Source organism: Aphelocoma coerulescens, chromosome 1A (assembly GCF_041296385.1).
Source record: "Aphelocoma coerulescens isolate FSJ_1873_10779 chromosome 1A, UR_Acoe_1.0, whole genome shotgun sequence".
Taxonomy (NCBI): Eukaryota; Metazoa; Chordata; class Aves; order Passeriformes; family Corvidae; genus Aphelocoma; species Aphelocoma coerulescens.
This window is the reverse complement of record NC_091014.1, coordinates 59,338,113-59,359,673: the sequence shown is the minus strand read 5'-3', so window position 1 is coordinate 59,359,673 and position 21,561 is coordinate 59,338,113. Positions and strand designations below refer to the sequence as shown.

Genomic DNA, 21,561 nt, shown 5'->3' with positions numbered 1-21,561 from the left:
AAGAGCCAAACCACCTCACACTTTCCTCAGAGCTCAGACCCTGTACACTGGCAGCTAGTGGGTAGCAGTGGACAAGGCAGCCACATGCTAAACACAATTCTGAATAAATAAATAGAGCTTCCAAGCGGCACGGGGTAAATCTACCTTTACATTTGTGGATAACTATCACCCAGCCTGAGCCGTGAGATCCACATTTTCCCTGCTTATGCCATGCCTGTAACCTGCATTGACCCCATCTGCTCACACTGCTGCTAAGAGCAGAGGGACTCCTTCTGGTCTTGGGCATCATCTTCTTTTCCTGAACTACCCTCTATTTGTGCACTGTAGAGGAAGGAAGGGGACATGAACAGCATGGAAGTCTGGAAGAGGAGACTGATTCTGGGAAACAAGACCTGTGGAGTGTAAATAAATTTCAGGCACATCTCAGAGAGGGGTTGGAGGAGGAGACAAGATGGGTTGGAGAACATATCAGATATTTTTTCCATAGCAAGGCTATACAGCTGCTAGTGGCTGATCTTAGGTTTTCCACTAGGTGTTCCATAGATTTGGCCCTTTGATTATTACTACAGTTATCATGATACTAATAAGAAGCAAAGATTTCTAAAGGTGTCCAGGAGAATCTGAATGCCATAAAAAAGGCAATGCAAGCCTATTTGCTAAAGGCCTCTTTGCAAATCTTTCCTTACACAAGAATTTCCTTCCCAAAATTTAAATTTCCCATTCAAAGTAAGCATCCTTGTATGTGACAGAGCCAGAGCATCTTGGGCCTTTTATTTTCTGCCTTCTTTTTAATCAAGATACAACTATTCTGTGATTTAAAGTGTGACAAGAAATTATTTTGTCATATTTGCAGGCTACTGAATGAGATGAGTACTTAAATAGTGAGCAGAAGTGCTGCTCTTACAAGCTCTTCTATTTGCATATTTTAAGGGGACCATTCATAGTGTGTGGGCAATAGCTGATGCTAATTGCTAGCAGCAAGGAGTTAGCTGCAAGGACTGCTGACTGTAGGCAGCTAGCCAGCCTAAGAGGTTGTGATCATGTCATTAAGGCAGCAAGTAAAACACTGTGTGGATGGAAAGTTACCCTGCTATTTTGTGACAGATAACTTGGAAAGGTGACAGGGGAAGGAAAAAAGCCTGTAAGAGTCCCGTAACACTACAGTCAGATGTAGTTCATATCACCTACCAAAAATTGGAGTAAGCTGGTCTTGTTTGTTGTTGAAACATTCTAAGCAGGAGCCCATTATTTTTTCTAAGTCAGCAGCCTAAAACACAGTGAAAAGATTATCTGAACTGAGCTGGTTTGTGCATTCAAGATTTCTGTCTGTGAGTACCGCTTCATCACTAAGCCTTCAAGAACTAGCACTACCTACAAGTATCTCAGTGACAGGTGAGATGTGTTGCTGCAGTTTTAAGAGAGGTTTTCAAGGCACAAGCAGAGGTTTTTCAGTTCCTCTTTTATCTGGTGGAGTGCCCTCTTGACTTTCTGTGGTGTGTTCAGAACCTCTATGCGGCTGGTGAAGGGGTCATAGTGCAGAGCAAAAGGCTTCTTGATCTTCATCGTGTAGTTCCTGTGGGGAGACAGGACAGAGCTTCTAGTGCAAGAGGCATTTCCTTAAGTGCAAAACATGCAGGACCTAATTTCTCAGTTTGTAGTCACGGCCTTACTGGGGAGCTGAGGCTGCTGTGACACCTCCTCACTGCATCTCCTGAGCTTTGCCTGGTGCAGTACATCCTGCCCACAGCTCAACCACAGGCAGCCCCAAAGATCTGCAGTGCCTCATCTCAGCCTGGCTGGCTTAAACCCATCTGTGCTCTCACAGCTCTGCGTTCACACAATTCAGAGTTATTACAACCACAAGCTGAGGAATGCAGGAGCACAGCATGTCTGCCGCCTTCACTTCCAAGAAATAACCTGGAGCAGCTCTTTCTGTGTAATTTTCTAAAAACCTGTTGATACTAGGCATCCTGGGCTATTTTTCTGTCTCTATTAAAAGAAAAAACCATGATTGCTTGCCATTTTTTGACAATATTTCCATTAAGTACATGCTGGTAGGAACCCCCTGTGCTGATGTTGCCTTATGTTTTCTGTGCTGACAGATTCTTGTGCCTTCAGTCATTTTGAGCAGCCTTGGCTGTGCAACTGCCTTGAAAAAATGTATGAAAAAGCTTCATGTCTGAGAGTGGTGTATTCCTTGTCCTCATACGTTCTTTGCAGGTTTGCCTGAGTCAAATGCTCTGCAAGTCCTCTCTCTTCTACCAGTGAGTACTCACCCACGTTTTTACACATATTTAAAATTTAATGTGAACATTCAGATTTAAGATGAGGAGCCTAATTAGCCATGTCTATAGCCCCAGCAAACAGTACCTCTGGGGAAGAGGGAGAGAGAGTAGGGAAGAAGTCTGGCTCAGGTTCTCTTCCTCTAATAAATTCCTCATTTCAGCTCCTACATGCTCCCCAGTAGCTCCACAACCAACATACTGCCTCCAGCCAGAACTGGTCCTGTTGTTCTAACTGTTGGAGATGAAGGCCAGAATTTAAACCCTGCTTACTTAAAAACACAAAGAAAAAACCATCCATCCTTACTGTACAGCATCACAGTTAAGGAAATGTGTTTAGAAACACCTCAAGCTAATTTGAAATAATGTTATCTAGGTTGCAGACAGCTACTTTGTTGAAATTAGATTGCATGTGAATGCTGATTCTGCATTCTTGTGCAGATATAATCAGAGGAGAAAGGCAATCTTGTTTTTAAGCCCCCTGCTGATCCATGTTAATTCCAGAGACTGCTATAAAATTTCCATGTGACCTTGGGTAAATCGGTTCTTCACGACCTCCTGTTTGTATGGACTAGCACATAGGGTGGGATTGCACTCTCACAGTTCAGTTACAGAATTTACTTCAGAAGCTGCTAAAATGAAGCATTAAGATGAAGCATGGAGCACAGCATAGCAGAGTATAATTCTGAATTCCTATGAACCTTTTCTGAGATAAACAAGCTCATGCTCAACTTTGTTGTACAAAAGCCACTATGCAGATGCAGTGAGATAGCCTGACATGGTTGTTGCAAAAGTAGTAGATGTATTTGAGATTAAGAATCAACCCAGTGTGCCCCCCTCAATGAAAACACCCACAAACACTTTACTTACTGAAGCTTGACTTTGGCATCTTCCAAATTTTCTGCTATGAAATAGACAGGCTGGAAGGCTTGATCCTGATACGGGTGAACTGCAGTCACTTCTGGATCAAAAGGCTTGTACTCTGGCTCGTTTGACAAGGCATACTTTGTAGCAGCAGCAACACAGGTTAGAGCAGGTGAATGAATAGAGAAAGAATTAGTCCCTGCCGGGCTGTGAAATTCTCTCTGGGGAATAGTTACGGGCAATATAAAGTCCTGTACTTTCATAGGTCAAAGCTGATTTTCATAATTAGCAGTTAATAAACCAAATAATATATATATATTTTTTTAAGAGGGAAAAAAAAAAAGAAAAAAAAGAAATATATGTTTAGCATGATGTAAAATTGAATAGCATAGCCATGTTCTCAGACAGGGAGGGGAAGGTCTATGGCACCCCCCAAAATACAAATATCTAGAAGAAAAAAATAATATCATGCTGCTACTTTTTGAATAGTATTGTAGAATATTTGCAGTCCTATCTAGCATTACTTTAAAGTCCCCTAGACCATGTCACAAATTTCACAGTTCCTGGTGCACTGAAGAACAGATGACAGAATGTGTCTGGTATTTAATGCACAGCTTCCAGGCCAGTATAGCAGCCTAAAATCTTCCCCGAATTCCAAGATATATTTTTGGACCCACAGAGGTTCTTCTATATGTTCTTCTCAAGTTCTTGTACATTGTCTCCCCAAGCCAACAGGAGGCTTATGGAAGCCACTTCTGCCCACACTGCAGTCCATAGATACCTCTGTACCATTCGTTTACATTTACTGGAAGTGCCTTTTAAACCAGCCACCTGCAGAGAGTCCTGGGAAGGCAGCTCTGCTTAGGCTTAAAGTGAGTTCCCAAACACTTTGTCTGCCTGTGAAACCCAAGTGATGCACTTTAAACCTAGCTCAGCCCCAGGGACATTTGAGCTGCACCACAGATGTGCCTAAAAGCTGACTGGCCTCCAGCTGGCCAGGTTGGTGAAGTGTCCTGGGTACAAACCAAAAGGAAAAAGGCAACTCATCCCATCAATGCTGAGACCTTTTTTTCCACCTTCAGACTGGACAGTGGGTCCCACCCACCTGGGGACAGTCTTTTAGTACCCACCCTTCTCTGAGATCTGCCTCTTTGCCTTTCTCTCTTCTTCCCCAGTCTTCAGAAGGCTCCCTTCACCATTTTATAATCCAAATGTCAACTCCCAGGGTACTACTTGTAAATAACTGGTAAGATGCTGCACAAGACTTTCAGTTCAATCTGCTAGCTGGAAAAATTCAGACAGTATTCCTAAGCACATATTTAGACATTTCACTGAACTGGTGCATAAATAAATACCAGGCTTAAAAAAAAAACAACCTAAAAAAACACAAAGCCCAAAAAACCCCCAAGAATAAATAAAAGATGGTGTTTTTCTTGCTCTTAATTTGCAGTGTGTAATTGAAGAATAAACCTTGGATAGCACTCATACAATCTAAGATGGTTGGTATACACAAACATGAGGCTGCTCTTAGAATCTTAGAAGCTCTGGGGAACTAAAGGGAAAAGATTTCAGTAACTCAAAACCTGACAGGGGTCCCACTATACTGTCAGTGTTGAAGCAGAACTGAAATCCCATTGATTTCAGTGGAAGTTCAGCTCGAAACCGGATGGCCTTAAAGGCCTCTACAAGTTAAGTACTGGTTGTGCTGCAAGAAAAGCATATGTAGCACTGAGTGCTGCCAGAAGTGTGGTATGAGCCATAAGATTCTACAGTATGTAGGACAGAGTCCATCTGAGTGTTAACAGAAGAAGCATTTTGGATAATGTAGAACAGCTGACAGAATATAGTGAAATAAATAGTGCAATGCTGAGAGCTGTTGGGGAGGAATTCTTACAGTTCAGAGGAGGCAAGTTTGGCCAGCAGTCAGACCCATTACAACTGCTCCGTTTAGACTCAGGGATGGTTATCCTTCTGATACCTAGCTGCTGTTACTAAATGCTTCGTTAGATAACAGGGATTCAAGTGCAAGACTCGTGCAGAGAGTGTCTAGCTCTACCTCTCCTCCTCTGCCTTTCCCCCAAATTAGGCCCTGAGTTTGGGCAGGATCAACTCATCCAAAGAAAGTATCTACCTGAAGCTGAGTTCAAACTGGTAAGAGTGGGTGCTGTGGAGGAAAGGGAAATGTTTTGAAGATTTCACAGTCAGGATGTGGTTCCCTTGGTTACAGTCACACACCCACAGAGAATCAGTCCAGGCTGCAGTTCAGGGATGTTCCCAGGCTTCTTGCTGATGCTAAACTCTCATATAACATGAGCTGGATGACTGCTGCTTGCCCTCTCCCGCTGGTTAGTTGTTATCTTCTTGTAGCCAACCATCTAACCGTAGTAACTCATGCCCTTATTCCCTCCTTGGTGACTGAATCATTCTGCTATTCCTGGCCCAGAAGCCTTCAGGGACAAGGAAACCCCTCCCTTGCACAGACTGCTGCAGTGTGTCTCCTTCAACACATGAACTGCAGTGAGAATCCTACAGTACTTGCTATATTCACTGCCAACAAAGTGCCAAAACTTCACTGCCTCTGCCAAATAAGCTGATCAGCTAAATGATAGGGAATCAAGTCTGGGACCTCCACGCAGAAGTCTGTGTCTGGGCCCACTGAGAAGACTGGCAGATAATTATTAGGTTGGATTATGGCTTTCTGACAAGCAGCAACTAAACTTATCTAGAGCAATAAAATGAAGTCTATCACGAGCCTCACCATCTTCCAATCTTCATCTTCTCTAACAGATCTGTCTAGACACTGCTTTACTTCTAAAAAAATCCCTCCCATGAAATAGGCACTGCACTACACATATTTTCTCTCTTCAGCTGTAAAAGAAGCAGTTGGTATACGTTTGTCATTTGCTAGCAGGTGCTTAGGCATTGGACCTCACTGCTTTACTCACACTGCCAGTGTCTGTATTGGACTTAGAATCAGATGCTCAGGCAGACTAGAATGAATAAATGGAAATATTTCTATATAATAAAAATCTACGAGATGAAATCAGCTAAAGAAGGAAATTTCAGCACTTAAGTTCATGTGTATTATTATCTTGTGTACAACAAGTTTCAGGAGCTCGAGGTGAAGCGCACAGAACCACTAAGCCATTGTCCCGGAAGGTGCACAGTGAGGAAATTGCAGAGCTCACAAAGGGATTGTGTAGGGTGCATTAGAGACATTGCTGGTTAACTGCTTGCCCATCTTCAGATTTAGGTGTTGTATATGAGAAGGACATGCTGCAAGGGGGATAATCCTTATTCATTACCTGTTAAATACAAATGCTATCATCCCTGCATACATTTTCAGTAATATGATGGATGAAGACACAGGTAGACCCATCTCTATCTACTTTATCCAGTAGCTTTTAACCAACAACTACCAGTGATAAAAGTAACAAGAAACTGCCATTTATCAGCTCAAGGACAGTTAGGACTTCCATTGTCAGCTTCAGAGGTAGGGAGTTTGAGATGCAGTTGTGCTTTCATGTTCTATATCACACAGTTTTGTGCACAAGCAGTCCTTGCCTACAAGGACTTTTAAGTCTAAAGTCCTTTTAAGCAAAAGCAGAAGAGCTTGTTGGTGTCTGGGGAAGAAAAGGGTGGAAATAGAGGAGAGAGAGCACAAGGCTGGTGCATTTGACTCCAGACACCAAAACTGAGCATTTCTGATGAGATCTTTACCTTATTTTGAGTCAAATTTAAACAGAAAAAGGAGGTAACCACATGCAGATAGATTTTGTCATGCATATTGCTATGAAAGCTACATAAATGCCATCAATATCCTTATCTCTGCCCTTTAGTACCCTGTTTAACATGTAAATGACTTTGATTTAAAACCATAAAGTATTAAGCCAGGCAAAGTAGAATAAACATTGCCTTGAAATGTGCTTTGATTGGACATTTCTGATTTTACTGGGTAAATAAAAGCAAGTTTATATTTCCTGTTTGTTGTCTGTGAATATAGCAAGTACTGAAGGATTACCAGATAAACAGTAGCTTCAGCAGTACATAGTGTGAGCACACTTCTGCTGAAGTTAATGAGCAGTCAGGCCAAGCTCAGGCTTCAATGTAGAAAGGAAGTCACGTCTGTTCCTCTAGAGGGCTAATGAACACGCAGATCTTTCAGCTTATCAAGAGAGAAAGCTCTCCACAGATTTTCCTCACAAAAATCTTCAAATTGCAAGTGTCATGAGGAAAAACAATGCTAAACTCAGCAAGTGGTAAAAATGAAGGTTGATGTCTGAGAAGGTTTCCCTTTCTTTGTGTTAATTTCAGCTGCCCCTTCTGTGGGGACTCCTACTTGAAATGTCTTGAGATACATAAAAATGTTGTTTTTTCCTCCTGTCAATTGACTGGGAAGTGGGTTGACCTGTACACCATTGGGAGAGTTTTGTAAAATGTTTACTGTCATAACAACCCAACTACCTCCAGTTCTGGGAGTCCAAGCTATGCTAATTCAGCCACAATTCCATGTGAATGTATAATATATCTGGCTGTTAGGCTGCTGAGTTTATGTGTTAAGCTTAAAATATATCTCCCATGAAAAAAGAGAAAAAGGTTTCTGGTTCATAAAAATGCTTGAAAAGAGTGGTATTTATTTTCCTTTGGCTCTTACCAATTAAAATAAATCATCCAGTATCTGCACAGCTTGAAGCCTTTGAGCCCTACTGATAACAGTTTAGGGTTTTTGCAATTAAAAAGTGATCAACTGCTTCAGTGTTCTTCAAAACTAAGGAGAAATTAATATCTCTCCTATCAGCTGATTGGTCAAAGGAGGGGAAACCCATAAGCTTTCTGAAAAAATGTATACAAGTCCTCTTTCTACAGTTAAATTAACTGAGCAAGGCAGTATGAAACCTGTGCACACAGACTTTGATCTATGTAAAACTAGAGCTGAAATTAATTTTGAAATTTGTTTAGGAATGAAAAATACTAAAGCATTTTCTTTTTGTCAGTGCCCATGCTATCTCCAGTTTCTTTGCACTTCATTTGGTCCAGTCAGTCAGTGCCTTTCCAGTTCATATGTGTGTGAATGTCAATGGCATGGACGAAAAAGCCAAGCTCATAATAGGCATAACATTGCCCTCTAGTGAGTAATTCAGAAAGGAACGTGAGTTTTGTGTCAAAGTCAGCTGCATTACTACTGGCAGGAGCAGGAAGAAACAAATCTAATATTTTATAGGATGGTTGCTTTCATTGCATTTCATCTCTTTAGATGGAAGACAGGTAGAATACCACAGTATTTTCCCCCCACTCAGTAACTTCTGGGAAGGAAAAATTAATTTCTTTGTAAAAGAAAAACCTGAATTTCAAATCACATTGATTTTTTGTAGAAAAACATAGTTTGCTTTTTCCAGAGTTCAGGAAACTGAATTATAGAAATCTTTCTGTACTATGCATTTGACACATACCATCAGCTCCCCATAGGATGAAAGCAGTCCTGCCCCGTAAGCTTTGATCAATCCATTTTGCTTGCAGAGGCCAAACTCCACAGTGAACCAATAAAGCTGGGAATAAGAGCAACTTGTGAAAAACAGTCTGAAAAGGCTTTTAAGCTTCTCATATTTCCTTTAATTTTTTTTATCTTCATTCCCTAATATCTTCGTATCTTCAAATTTTATAGCTCCATATTTTAAGAATATTATTTTTTTCCCCTCAACATGTAACATACACTAAATGTAACATGTATTTTTTCAAAATTTCCTGTCCTACTTAAAAAAAAAAGTTAAAAATTTTGAATGACAATACATGGGTAGATGAAGTCATATCCTTTTATTTCTTTGGAAGATGTTACAAATTACCCTGCAACCTCTTAGCCCTGAGCCTCTTCACAGCCAGTGGAAGCTGACAGATTTCCACCCACAGTCCCCAGAAGGACAGGTAGATCCTGACAGAGGGTTCAAGACCTTTGGAAAGGTACTTGAAAGGAGATTTTCCCTCCTTCTTTGTCCATGTGATCTCATTCAGAAGAATTGAAGAATGCCTTTTTCCATATTGTGCCAATTATATCTTAGTCATGCTCCAGCAGAAAATAATGATACATTTCTCTGGGCTTTTCTTGTGATAAAGCATACTTAAGACCATAATTCCTTTGCCTGCTGGACAGTAGTGGGATGAAAGCAACTCTTGGCTCTGCCAAACTTTTGGTCCTTCCCTTATCAAAAACTCTAAGGAAATGGACTTTGGAGAACCGTTCTGGACGCAGCCTGATGCCCTGAGAAGCTGGATAGGTATTGTGCAAAGGGAAAACATGGTAAATGAAGCATTTCCAGAATATGGTTTCATGCCACAACTCTTCAAGGCTCCTTTAGAGACAGAGAGCACTTTGCTGCCTCAGACACAGCAGTAGAGCTTGGCTTCACAAATATGGTGTTTCGGGACCCTGCTTAAAGAACTGCAGACAATTTGTAAAACAGTGTGAAGCTCTGTATTATTCTGTCTATTCTGCCTCTTTCATACATTCTCTTTATTTCTCCCACCCTCTCTCATACACCTTTTCATTCTGATGACTTGGTTTTAGCCTTCAAATTTATCACTGAAGAAACAACAGGCCAGGATCTTTCTTTTTGCAGGATCCTGAGTTGCTTTCTCTACAGTTCAGCAAATAATTCAGCATTTATATTCTGTTAATGATCTTGATTCTTATTATTTCATAGTGAAAAGTCTTTTGAGTATCTCCTCATTGTGCAGGAGGCTTTTTTGGCTGCAGAATGAGACATGGGAGGAGGAATTTTTTTAGTGCTTCTTAAGATATCCTGTATTTGGCTTTTGGTTAATGAGGTTCTTTCAAGCTCTCACTGTTTTAACACAGTACAAAAAATGTATTAGTGGCACTCTGGATGACAAGGACACTGGCAGTTTCCCATCTCTGGTGCATGGATCCACCTGCTTAGAGAAGTCACGGGCCTGAATGAAATAATGGCATTTCAAAATTTGTCTTACAAATGTTGTAGACCATAGCAACAAACAATTCTGAGATTCTTTAAAGAAACTTCTAAACTAATTACTAACATTCTCTTTATAAAGAACAGGGAATGACAGGAACTTCCAGAAATAATGATGGAATTCATGTTAGACTTTCATGTCAGGATAATGTATACACTTCAGGTTCCTCTCTGTCTTCACTTTCTAGAAAAGGAACTCAAAAAGTTAGTCTTGATTAGGTATATAAATTTTAAACATTTTAATATTGAGATGTTAATCCAGAATAGGTTTACTGTTCAGAATACTTGATGGCACTTACAAAATTTTATTCTCACAGACCCTGAACCGCAGGTAGCTCTTTCAAAAAGGTGCCCTTATTCTACATGGCCAAACCCTGGATGATATTATGAAAGTTTCAGACACGAGACCCATTATTCTTCTAATCTTAACCCTATCTCTTGTCTAGTCCTACTCAGTTCAGAATCAGGAAGAGGTGCTTGCAGAGGAATGCTTTATAAGCCATGGGCCTTAACCCAATTTCACCAAGACCTGGGGAATGATGCAAAATGGTTCTCTAGGACTTAGAATTTTTTCACCCTAGCAAAGGCATGGATCTTAATCTCACTCTAGCCTCTCTAGACCCAGACAGTGGAAGAGGAAATGTGGACTGCCACTGTCGTAGTCTCCTCACATCACTAGCCCAGGATGTGGATGATGTTACAAAGAATTCAGCACTCGTACCTTTTGCCCTCCAAACTTCAAAAATAATGGTAGCGTTACTTAATCCTAACCCAAGGATGGATATCTGCAGATGGATTTTAGGTGAGCCACAATCTCCTTCCTGAGTGGGACTGTGGACCAGGTAAGGAATTTCAGGAGTGACATTCTCCTGTCATTCACTACCTGTACTAAATGAGTCTCACACAGCTGGGTAAGGGTAAGACTCTTCTCCTCCCCTGAAAAAATCATCAGGACTGGTAAATGGCTTCAATTATCAGAAAAGAAAAAGTCACCTGGCCTCCAGATGACTTTCATAATAAGTTTAGATGGCAGTAAGGGGCTGTACAAATCGTTTAGACAGTGGTAAACAGCCTAGTGATTCAGAAGTGAATGGCAGTACCTGCTCTCAAATTGCTTTTAAGTGCTCACCTGTTTGGTGAGGTTAATGAATAGGGGGTGAACCAAATTCTGATGGTTTTCTGCACCTTGTGTAGGAGAAGATAGAGGTATCACACTGGGTACTTAGTCTTTTAGATGAATCTGGAAAGTGAGTTGGGACCATCGTATGGCTGAAATTGTAAAAACTTGTAAGAAGAAATTTTATTTCTTATAAAATCAAGAAGAGTAAGCATTTCCTCAGGTGGAGTCACATGATTCTGGGCTCCCTCAGAGGGACTCCAGTCCCTACTCCAGCACTTTTCTAACCTGTGCAGGAGAAGAGACAATCCTGCTGATGCTCCCATTTTTGTAGTTAATCTGAGACACAAAAAGAGCCTTCCCTGCACAGTAAGGGATATCCAGTGAATCATTTGGGGTTTGCCTCCAATATTAAACTGCCATGTGTACTTACTGTGGCCAGTTTCTCAATCTCCTCTTCAGATGATCCAAGAGAAGCCAGTCCAATATCCTAAAGCAAGTAAGCAAGCAGACAGTGTTACACTAGTGTGATTATTCAGCCCAAGGGAGAGAAAGAGGGGAAGGGAGGGCCACATAATTTCTAGCATGAATAGCATGAACTATTCATTGTTTTTGTCACCCAAAATGACCTTCCATGGCTTCCAGGATGCCTACCTCTCCCTGGCCCCCAGCTACATACCACTGGGAGTCGCATTAGATGAGTGTTTAATCCTCAGTGTTCTTTGTGTAAAATTAACCACCTCTTGTCTTAATGCTGGACTATCTACCACAGGCAAAAATTTACAGGGAGGCATGAGAAGGGTTTTATCTTTGCCATTACCTTTCTATCCCTCGCTCTCTCTGACAGCCCTTAATGAGTGTGTCAGATCTGTGGAGCGATGATTCTGTTTACTTTCATCTGTGCTCCCTGTTAAATGTTATTTTCACAATAGGAATCTGTAGATGTCTCTTTTTTGCTATCCCAGGAGCCATATCATGCAACAAACAAACAAAATTAGGGCATTTTCACCATTCATCGTCTCATATTGAATGGAACAAAAAAGAGCTTTCATGGGGTGAATTTCAACTATGAAAATACTTTGAGGGGAAAAAAAAAAGTGAAATGTGAAAATTCAGTGAATGTTATCCCATGTTGTATAGTCTGAGTTATTGATAGGAAAAGAAGAAAACTGAAAGCTTTGAAATTGCTATGATCTCTTATTTCTAATGTGTCTTAAGTTGCAGTATTGAACTGAAGAGGTTTCTTCCAGAAGAAATTAAAGACGACTAGGATGCTTAAAGTACTACTCTTCTGATTCTGATAATAACCAATATTTATGATCAAAATGGCAACTGGCATGTATTCAAGTTGATATGACTGGAAATCACATCATATGAGGTGAACTGCTTTTCTTTTACAGATATTTCTTCAGAGATCTTCAGAGATGATGTTGGGACCTACATCATGTTACCCCTCTGATCTTATTGCCAGTTTCCACACTGGCCACTGATTGATAAGCCTGGACAATGAGATATCTTCTTCCCTCTGGCGTGGTTTTGAGGAACATTCATAGTTCTGAAGTCTTTAATTATGAGAGGTTATTGAGTTCACTCGGGTCTGACACTGACTGCTCATACTAAATAGCCCCTTATTGTACAAAGAAGCTCTGTTTGCTTTTTGGAGCCTCCTCGCCAGTGTGAGCAATGCTGTGAGAATCTGGTGAGTTGTAAAGGGAAAAACAATTCTGATGAATGACATAGTGATGGACACAATTAAAGTCTCATGTGAGACAAGAATGTACATCCAGAGACAGACCAGCTTGGAGGCTTGGCAGCTGTTGCTATGTAGGTTCATGTGGTGTAGGACAGGAAGCCAGGGGAGCAGCTCAGTCAGTAGAGCTCAGACTCCAGCCCTACAGAGACAGCCTTCTCCAGACTGACACAGCCCTCCCACAGAGAAATCCCACAAGCTCTGCCTGCTCTGCCCTGCCTTCCACACCGTGTCTGTAGGGAGCAGTGCTACCACTCCCTTGGAGTAAATGTCTCCCAGGGCACTGCTAGCCCACCACGCCTGGAGGCCATGACTCAGGCAGAATCCAGTCTTAAAATTGCATTTTGTGGTGAGCTGCATGTACTTAAGGCACCTCTGGCCTGCTATCCAGAGCAGTTGGTTAAAAAGCCAGCAGAAAATGTTCTTACCTGTGAGAACTGGGCAAACTCCTTGTCAGCCAGCATGGGAACATGACCCAACAACTCATGGCAGCAGTCTCTGGAAAATAAGTGACCTTCTTGTTTATTAAAGGCTTCCTTTTTCTGCCCTTCATGAACTCCCCGTGAAGGACTTTAGCCAATAGACCCCAAAGGGAGCTGATGTTAGTGGCTGCCTCCATACCTGGCCTTATTCTGCAAGGATCAGAGCATTCCCTCCTGCCACAGGCAGCCAGCTGCCCCCTGCCACCTTGTCTATTGTCTGGTTGGGATGGCATGGGCACTAACCTTCTGTGTCACAACATCTTTGAAAGGTCCCTGTTTTGTCCCAGCATACAACAAAAGCATCTGTGTGAACTGGTAATCTTTCATGAAATGTAATTCCTGTTGTCTGGCCAGCACTTAGTGGGAGAGTTTCACAGCAGGAAATCAAACCCCAACAGATGGTAACTGAAGGCAGGATGAAAAGATTAAACCACATATTCTTCAGTCTTTTCCTTCCCCAGACAACTTTGCAAGAGAGACAGAGAACCACACCCTCTCATGCATGACTTCCCCTTCTAACTCTCCGGCTACCAGTTTCTCAAATTGTTTCATTCTGTGGACTACTGGATAGAACTCCAGAGCCAGTCCCAAGAGAATGATCCCAAACACATTCAGAAGGATGGAATTATGCCAGGGCATCAAACTTACGGTTCTGGGGAATGCATGGGAGAAGAGAAATGCCTAATATACTGTGTGCACTGGAAGACACGAAATGCCAGGCTGGCAAGGAAGTCCCGAGCAGACAGCAGTCCTGGAGCTGGTGTCAGCTGGAAACCTGTTCTCTCTGCAAAGGGAAGGGACACCAAATTTAGCTGTTTCTAGGGTTAACTACACAGCACATTTACTTTAGCTATAGATTCAGGGATCCTTCCTGCTCTGTTGCAATAGCTCCCTCCACCAAGCATAGCAGGCACACCCTGGCTTATCATTAATGTGCCCTTGTACTGTTACGGGGCCAGCTCCTGCAGCATGGAATCACCTCCCCATCCAGCCTGTGTGTATTCACACAGCAATGAGACGAGGTGTGGCAGTACTGCCCACCCCAGTTCACTTTTTTTGCACATTTACACACATTTACCTATGTTCCACATGACAGTGGTGTGTCTGAGATGACACATGGTCCTTACAATCAAGCAGGGAACAGAATCTGCATCTGGATTTTTTTTTCTTTTTTTTTTTTTCTTTTTTTTTCTTTTTTTGCCATTATGTTTGTCTAGAAGTCACTACACAGCCTCCCAGTGATGTGATCATAGGTGTTTTGCTTTGCATGTGTCTACAGAACAGGACAGAGGTAATGCAACATTTCTGCACTGTGATTTCAGCTTGTACATCCAGTGTTACCCCAGAGCACTCTGCATTACCATGAAAGGACTGTGAGAGACAACTAGAAAAAATAACCAGTCTGGTGGTCAATAGAACACAAAATCTACATCTCCATGGGAAACATGTTGGTGGTCTGCAAAGCTAAGAAAATTGAAAATCACTGCTTTCAAAGTAAGCCAACAATAATCTTTCTGAAGTCCTATATTCAAAATCTGTGTTGCATTCTCAGCTCCCATAAATGACATGTCATCTTCTTTAAAGCATAAAACTACATTTTTAAAAAATTAGGAATGGCTTTATTCTCAATTCTTTATCCATATTCTAATGCGTCAGGAATCCTGTAACCTTTTTTTTGTGTGTGTGTGTGTAAACAAAGAAAAAAAATCCCACCCAGAAACCAAGCCATTTTCAAGATTTGTTTTCGTTTGTTTTTTTCATGTTTCTTCCAGAATTTCTTGTCTTACTCTGTCAGGCTATTAGTACTTTTCCCATTAAAAAAAAAAAAAGAAACAACAAAACAAAGCAAAAAAAGCACACAGAGAAAGAAAAAAAAAAAGAAAAAAAAACAAAAGAAGTGAAAAAATATATGAAGAAATATAGGAATGAGAGGACAACAAGGAGTGCTTCTACCTGACATTGAGATGGACTAGGTGGTGGGCATTTGTCAAAGTTATCTTCTATTGCTCCACTCAATTCAAAGGTAATCAGTACAGAATTACCTCAGAAGTGAACAATATAAAGAAAACCCTATGGAGATTATGTACCTATCTTTGTCTATATGCTAGTCCAATCCAGAGGAATGTGAAAATTTCAGAATCTGGTAATCTTTGGGCTGAATTCTGAGTGAAGTGAAAATTGCACTGGCTGAAAAATATATTGTATGAAAACCAAGACCTTAGTAACTCAATTTTGGAAGGACTATGAAAGAGTCTAGGGAAATTTATACAGCTTTAGCATCCATGTTGGAGGAGAAGGAGAGAAAATGAAAATTACGGCTTGTGTTCCCTGAGATGTCCTTTTAAATATAGGCCAGTGAATCAGACAGTCTGCTGATGGAAGAGATTTGGCCAGCTGCCTTGAAAAGCCCCAGGAAAAAGTTATCTGCTGAAGGTAATATCTGCAAAATCTGAACCTCTAGTTCATGACTGCACAATAAAACCAGCAATCAGTAGAGAATTGGGGGTGTGGCTGGTTGGACCTGCTGCCCGAAGATCTGGGAAATCAAAATGCATTGAAGAGAAGGTCTTGAGCGGTTGACCTAAAGTGATCTGCAAGGCTTAATTCTTGGCTTAAAGACTGGTGTATACAGGCGGCCTGTGCATTGTAGTGTGAGCTTGCTTGAGTTCACTGTTGTAATTTCTTCCAGCTGTGGAGCACAATGACTGCCTAAATCCAAACATCTTTCCTAGAAAGAAAGATGTGCCGAGGTTCATCTAGTTAACCCTTTGGAAAAACACTTGCCATGTGTAAACAATCACACTGTTACCCACTTAATTCCCTTTAAGTAATTATGAAATATTTGTGAAGTACAGTTCATTTCTCTTCAAACCAGCCTCAGTAATAGGTAATAACAGATAGCTGTCGTGCTGAATCAAAAGGAATTGATTTCTTAGGGTTACAGATATCGCTAAGTTAAAGAGAAGATGGAAGTTTATCTGGCTCTATGGGCTGGTTTTAACACGATCACTTTCTTTCCAGGTTATCCCCCTCCCTCTCTCTCTCTCTCTCTCTGCCTCCTATAGTTTATTATTTTCAAAGCTGTCCAAGGGGAGGTTCAGAATGGACATTCAGAAGCATTTCTTTTCTGAGAGGGTGGTCAAACACTGAAATAGGCTCCCTAGCGAACTGGTCAATGTCCCAAGCCTGACAGCATTTAAGAGGAGTTTGGACAATGCCCTTAACAACATGCTTTAACTTTTGGTCAGATTTTAGACCTCGCAGTTGCTTCTGACTCAGACTAAGTTTTGGCCATGTGTTGGTGTGACCCAGCCCAGCGAGATGCCAATCAATCCCAGCCCCTCCCCTGGATCGAGTTTCCCAAAGAGGCAGACTCAGAGGGTGGGTCGAGGGGCGGTGCAGAAGCCTAAGCCGCACCCCCTGGGCGGTGCCCGGGTCCAAGCCGCCTCCCCCGGTTCGGGAAAATTCCCGGTTTCTCGGTTGTTCACTGGTTCTCTGTTATAACTCCCGCCTCTCGGTTCCCCCCCACCCCCCCAGTGGTTCTTGTTAAATTGTATCCTCCCCCGGCTTGTAACTCATTGGTTGTTTTCCCCTTTCACCGGGGTTTTCAAATTCCCTTAAAATTGAGGACGAGCTCGGGCGGAGCCATCCCATCCCATTGCATTAAAGCTGTTAGAAGCCAGACCAGAACAGCCTCTCTCTTCCTTTGTCTCCGAGCTAACGTGAGCCGATCCCATCGGTTCCTGCTGTGTTCCCTCTGCAAAGAAGCCAGCTAGCTAGCCCAGCCAGCAGCTCTTTTCCTGATGCCGAAGTCATCAGCGACCCGCAGAAGTAGCGCAGCTGGACTCTCTCTGACCTGGGGCACGCCAGAGTCTGTGCCTCGAGCACCCCAACACTGCGTTAGCCGTGCAATGAGGTCAATCTTCGTGCTATTCTAGAAAGTATTCTGCCTAATGAAATGACATAGAGGAAAGCAAGGTAGGATATCCATTCAAAGCCTCTTATAATGGGACAAAAATAGTTTCCTCTCTTTTGTCTCCTAATTGTCTAGCTGTTAACACAGCTCTTCTGAAAATATTTTGTTTCATTCATGCATAACCTGTACGCTAAAGTAATCCAGTTTTAATCTACAGTTTAATGAGGGTAGGACCAGTGGTTCCAAGAACCATTCTTTCCATTATCCTTAGCCATCCATTCCAGAATGAAATAAAATGCCTCTGAAATGCTTGATTCTCACTCCCAGTTAGTTCACACAATTAGCTTACAGTAGACACCTTGTGTTTATAGTAAATGAGTTGAAACTCACTGAGAACATCTTTCCAAATATTATTGGCGGATTTTTCAGCATTGCTGTTTGGTTTTTTAGGTTTTTTTGTCTATGACACAGAGAAAATTTAGAACCAGAGCCTGTACAAGAAGTGAGCAGACTCCATGCAATCAAATCCTGTCAACCAACATGAACAATACAAATAGGTTTATGACAGGATAGTCTTACAGTATTCTAAATTCTCCCACTTTGATATCACCTGATACACTTAAGGTATGAATATCTGTGGTAATCAAGTCAGAATCACAATTCCTGGAGCTCCCTCCTGTCAGTTACTGTGTAAATTAAATGAGATCAATGCTTCAAGAGAAAAAATATTTATCAGCCCAATTATTGTAAGAGGGAAGTAAGATGGGTAGTTGAATAGAAGGGAGAATACATGAGAAAATACATAATGCCTACACAGAAAAATTCCCACAGCTGGGTGCAATGGTGTTCGTGGAAGATGCTTTTCACATAGCAACCCTCCCTTCCCTTACACTAAACATGCAATAAAAGCCTTGTCATCGAACAGCTTAGTCTTCATTAGAAATGCTAATGTCTTAAAAACTCTTCAGCAACAGAAAGCTTATTCAAGCAAACTTGTATCCCCTACTCTTATACAGAGCAGGTCTCTTGCTTTTCTGAATATTGTATTTAAATATAATTTATTTAAAGTTAAGCCATATTTTTTATTGTTTATTTAATCATAGTGATAAGCTGTCTTCTCTCTGGCACATCTTTTCACTGAAGAGGAAGAAGGCAGCTTTAAAGTTCACCTTTCTTTACTAATTCTTGATAATCAGGTGGTTTACACAAAAGCACCTGGCCTTCGGTGCAGCCTGTGGCCTCATAAAGATAATGCAGGCTCCCTTGCTCTCCTGCTCTTTGCTAGTCAGCCCCCAGCTAACAGGTCAGCCTAGCAAACTTGTGTGTTCTTTTTCCAAGGTCACATCTTCATGCCTTTATGGACTAGCACCTCAGCCTTTGTGCTCTCCTGTCAGCCACATGGTAGGCACCAACAAGTTTAGTGTGGCAAGTGGTGCTACGGAGAAGCAGAGTTGTTTCAAGGCAGCTGCTGATTGACTAGAAGAATCTCCTGGAAATATTTTTCTCCAGCACATATCCCCATCCTGCCTCATGCATCAGGAACAAAGTGTACTTGAGAGGTATGTACCTGTACTTGTGTTTGGCTCTTACTGTCAGCATGGCTATAGAAGCATAAAACAGCCTAAACAGCAAAAAGGCTGTGAGGAAGTCATGCTGAGCAGTGTCTGCTGTGACTGTAGTGCTGCTAGCCCTGGGATTAGCTGGTTAGTGCCACACAACTGCTGCCACTCACAGAACAGGCACAAACTTACAGCCTGGTCCCTCAGTGTGCCTGGTGTGAATGTCCTGTGCTACAGTTCCCCGTGCCTGAGGGAATGCTACAGCTCACCAGCCTGTTTCCTAGGAAATGGTTTGTGGTGCACAAATTAATGCAGGGAAACCCTAGAATAAGCCACGGTTTTTAGTGACCTGACCTTTTAAAAATCTGGAGACATCCTGAAGTTGAGGTATGTTATCCTCTCGGTAGCCACAGTGCTTCTCAAGCTGCTGGAAAGCATCCAGGTACTGTGTACAGGCGTGAGTAGGGTAAAGGCTCCTCAGCTTCCTGTAGACTTCTCCCCTGAAAATCAAAAACTGTACAGCATGAGACCCCTTAATAAATAAGTCCTTATCTGTCCTATCTACAGATCCACAGAGAGATGTAAACCCCCAGCAGACATCGTGGTCTAAAAATATGAGCTCAGGACACCTGGTGCTTGAAAGCTGGTGCTGGTTGGGTGTAGCAAACCAGAATGGCTTTTTGCTTCACTTTTCCTTCAGAAAGTGTCCTTTAATGTAACAGAACTCTAATACTCATACAGAAGTGTTTCTTGATTAGGCACCTTCTTCCTTACGGTGTTGGAGGCATCAGGGAAATCCCAGGGAGAGAGCTGAATCTGGGATACTCTGTTGTTCAGTTTAGGAACAGAATGAATCGGGTATTCTTCCCTTTCAATACTGGGGTAGAACTTGGAATGCTGGTCCCTCCTTTTCCATGCTGAAGCCTAGCCTAGATTTGCCTCTTAAAAACCTCAGAAAAAAGCACCTTTTCTGATACTGAAGAGTAATATCTGGACAGGTGAAGAGGTTTGTATTTTTGCAGTTCGAAATGCCTGGCACAGGCTATAGGTTTGAAAGATATGCCAGCTTCTTGAAATATTTATCCCATTAAACAAAAAGAGACCAGCTGAAAATAATGTAACCTGATTTGGGCACAGGTTTTAAGCTTCTCACAAACCTGATGGTGCTTGGATTTAGAGTTGTGGTTTGGAATATATTTAGCTGTTGCAAAATAAGCAAGTAATAATAGGATGGCAAAGAACCTTATAGAAATGGTTATTTTTGTTCAGACGTGGCCCTAGGGTGTTAACAACTTTATAAACATTGTTTTATGAAAATTGAGATCATTCTTGGAAATGCTGGGTACGGGAAATGACCTTTCATTGGTTTTGTAATTTTTCTTTTTTTTACTATTATTATTATTATTATTACTCTCTTTTTTTGTGATGCTATTGTTGCTATGGAGGTGATAGCCAGTCCTTGGTAAAGGCTCTTTATTTGTACGAATGTCTTGCGCAGCGTGGGAGTAATGAACCAGAATGAAGCAGGGGAGGAAAACCTTAGGAGAAAAAAAGTTAAAAGAACAGAGGGAAACAGTGGCTGCTGTCACTATTGCAAAAGCCACAGGAGACTGGGCCATTTCCATGGAAGAATTAGGAAAAAATGAGGAGGACTAGAGTTCAAGTGTTGCCCTGGCTTATTTCCTCATAGAATACCACTGACTTCAGTGGGGTTGTGTGGGATTTGAACCAGCCCATGGTTCATGCCCAGACTGGAGTCTAGAGAGAGCAGGCTTGTTTACACTTCTGCACATATGGTCTCTTTTATCAAAGTGTCATTCTGCTGTGTGTCCAAACATTGGCTACCACAGAAATGCAGGCGGTCCCAGAGACCAGTGATGAACTATCCAAAGCTAAATGTACCTCTAAGACAATCATCTGAGTATTCTCCAAAGTCAAGGGAGTAGCAGGTATGAAAGAACTGCTGGAAGCAGAGTCTATGAAACACTCTAGAAAGGAGACTCCTAACAAAAGATGGAGCCAGATGCTTGAAAGACTTTGAAGGCAATAACCTTATTTTACATCATTTCCTTATTGTTCAGGAAAAAAAAAAAAAAGTGGCACTATTCAACTTCATTATGAAGATATGACAGGTGCATCCCCATAATTTTGTCCTGAATTCTCTGTTCTTACACAGCTTTTACCCATATGGCATCTCTGACTGCTTAGTTTCAGGGCCTTCCAAGAAGTTGTTTTGAAAACAAAAGCTCAGATCATCTGTACCCTCTGTTTTCTGAAAGTCATATTTCTTCACTGGCTTGGTTTTCATTTTTATAACCATGTTGCTTCAAACTGAAGGCATCCAGCAACTCTTCAGAGTCACACCAAGGGAATTTAGTCTGTGCTACAAATTTTGCCTGCAATTGCACAGTGCTCAATTAAGTTGTGCTGTAATGCAGCTGACCTCAGGGCACAGCCTCAGGGGGCTGTGATAACAATTGGGAAGGCTAATTTTGGAAACAGCTTTACTTAACAAGACAACCTGGGTTGCTGGGGTTGGCTGTTTAGGGAAATGGGCAGATACTCCTTTAAAAGTCTATTCTGTTGCCACAATGGGTCTAATTCTAGG

General features: G+C 41.7%; 1 protein-coding gene across 1 annotated transcript; it reads right to left on the bottom strand.

Moving 5' to 3' along the window:
- Positions 1 to 811: 811 nt before the first annotated feature.
- On the bottom strand, positions 812 to 21,273 carry LOC138104475 (tyrosine 3-monooxygenase-like). Its single transcript, XM_069003775.1, has 10 exons — positions 21,137 to 21,273; positions 20,437 to 20,491; positions 19,919 to 19,995; positions 19,308 to 19,453; positions 14,127 to 14,262; positions 13,425 to 13,494; positions 11,680 to 11,736; positions 8,597 to 8,692; positions 3,153 to 3,286; positions 812 to 1,573 (listed from the first exon to the last, which is right to left on the bottom strand). The coding sequence occupies exons 1-10, from the start codon at positions 21,271 to 21,273 to the stop codon at positions 1,414 to 1,416; spliced, it is 1,068 nt and encodes a 355-aa protein (XP_068859876.1). The 3' UTR covers positions 812 to 1,413.
- Positions 21,274 to 21,561: the final 288 nt, after the last annotated feature.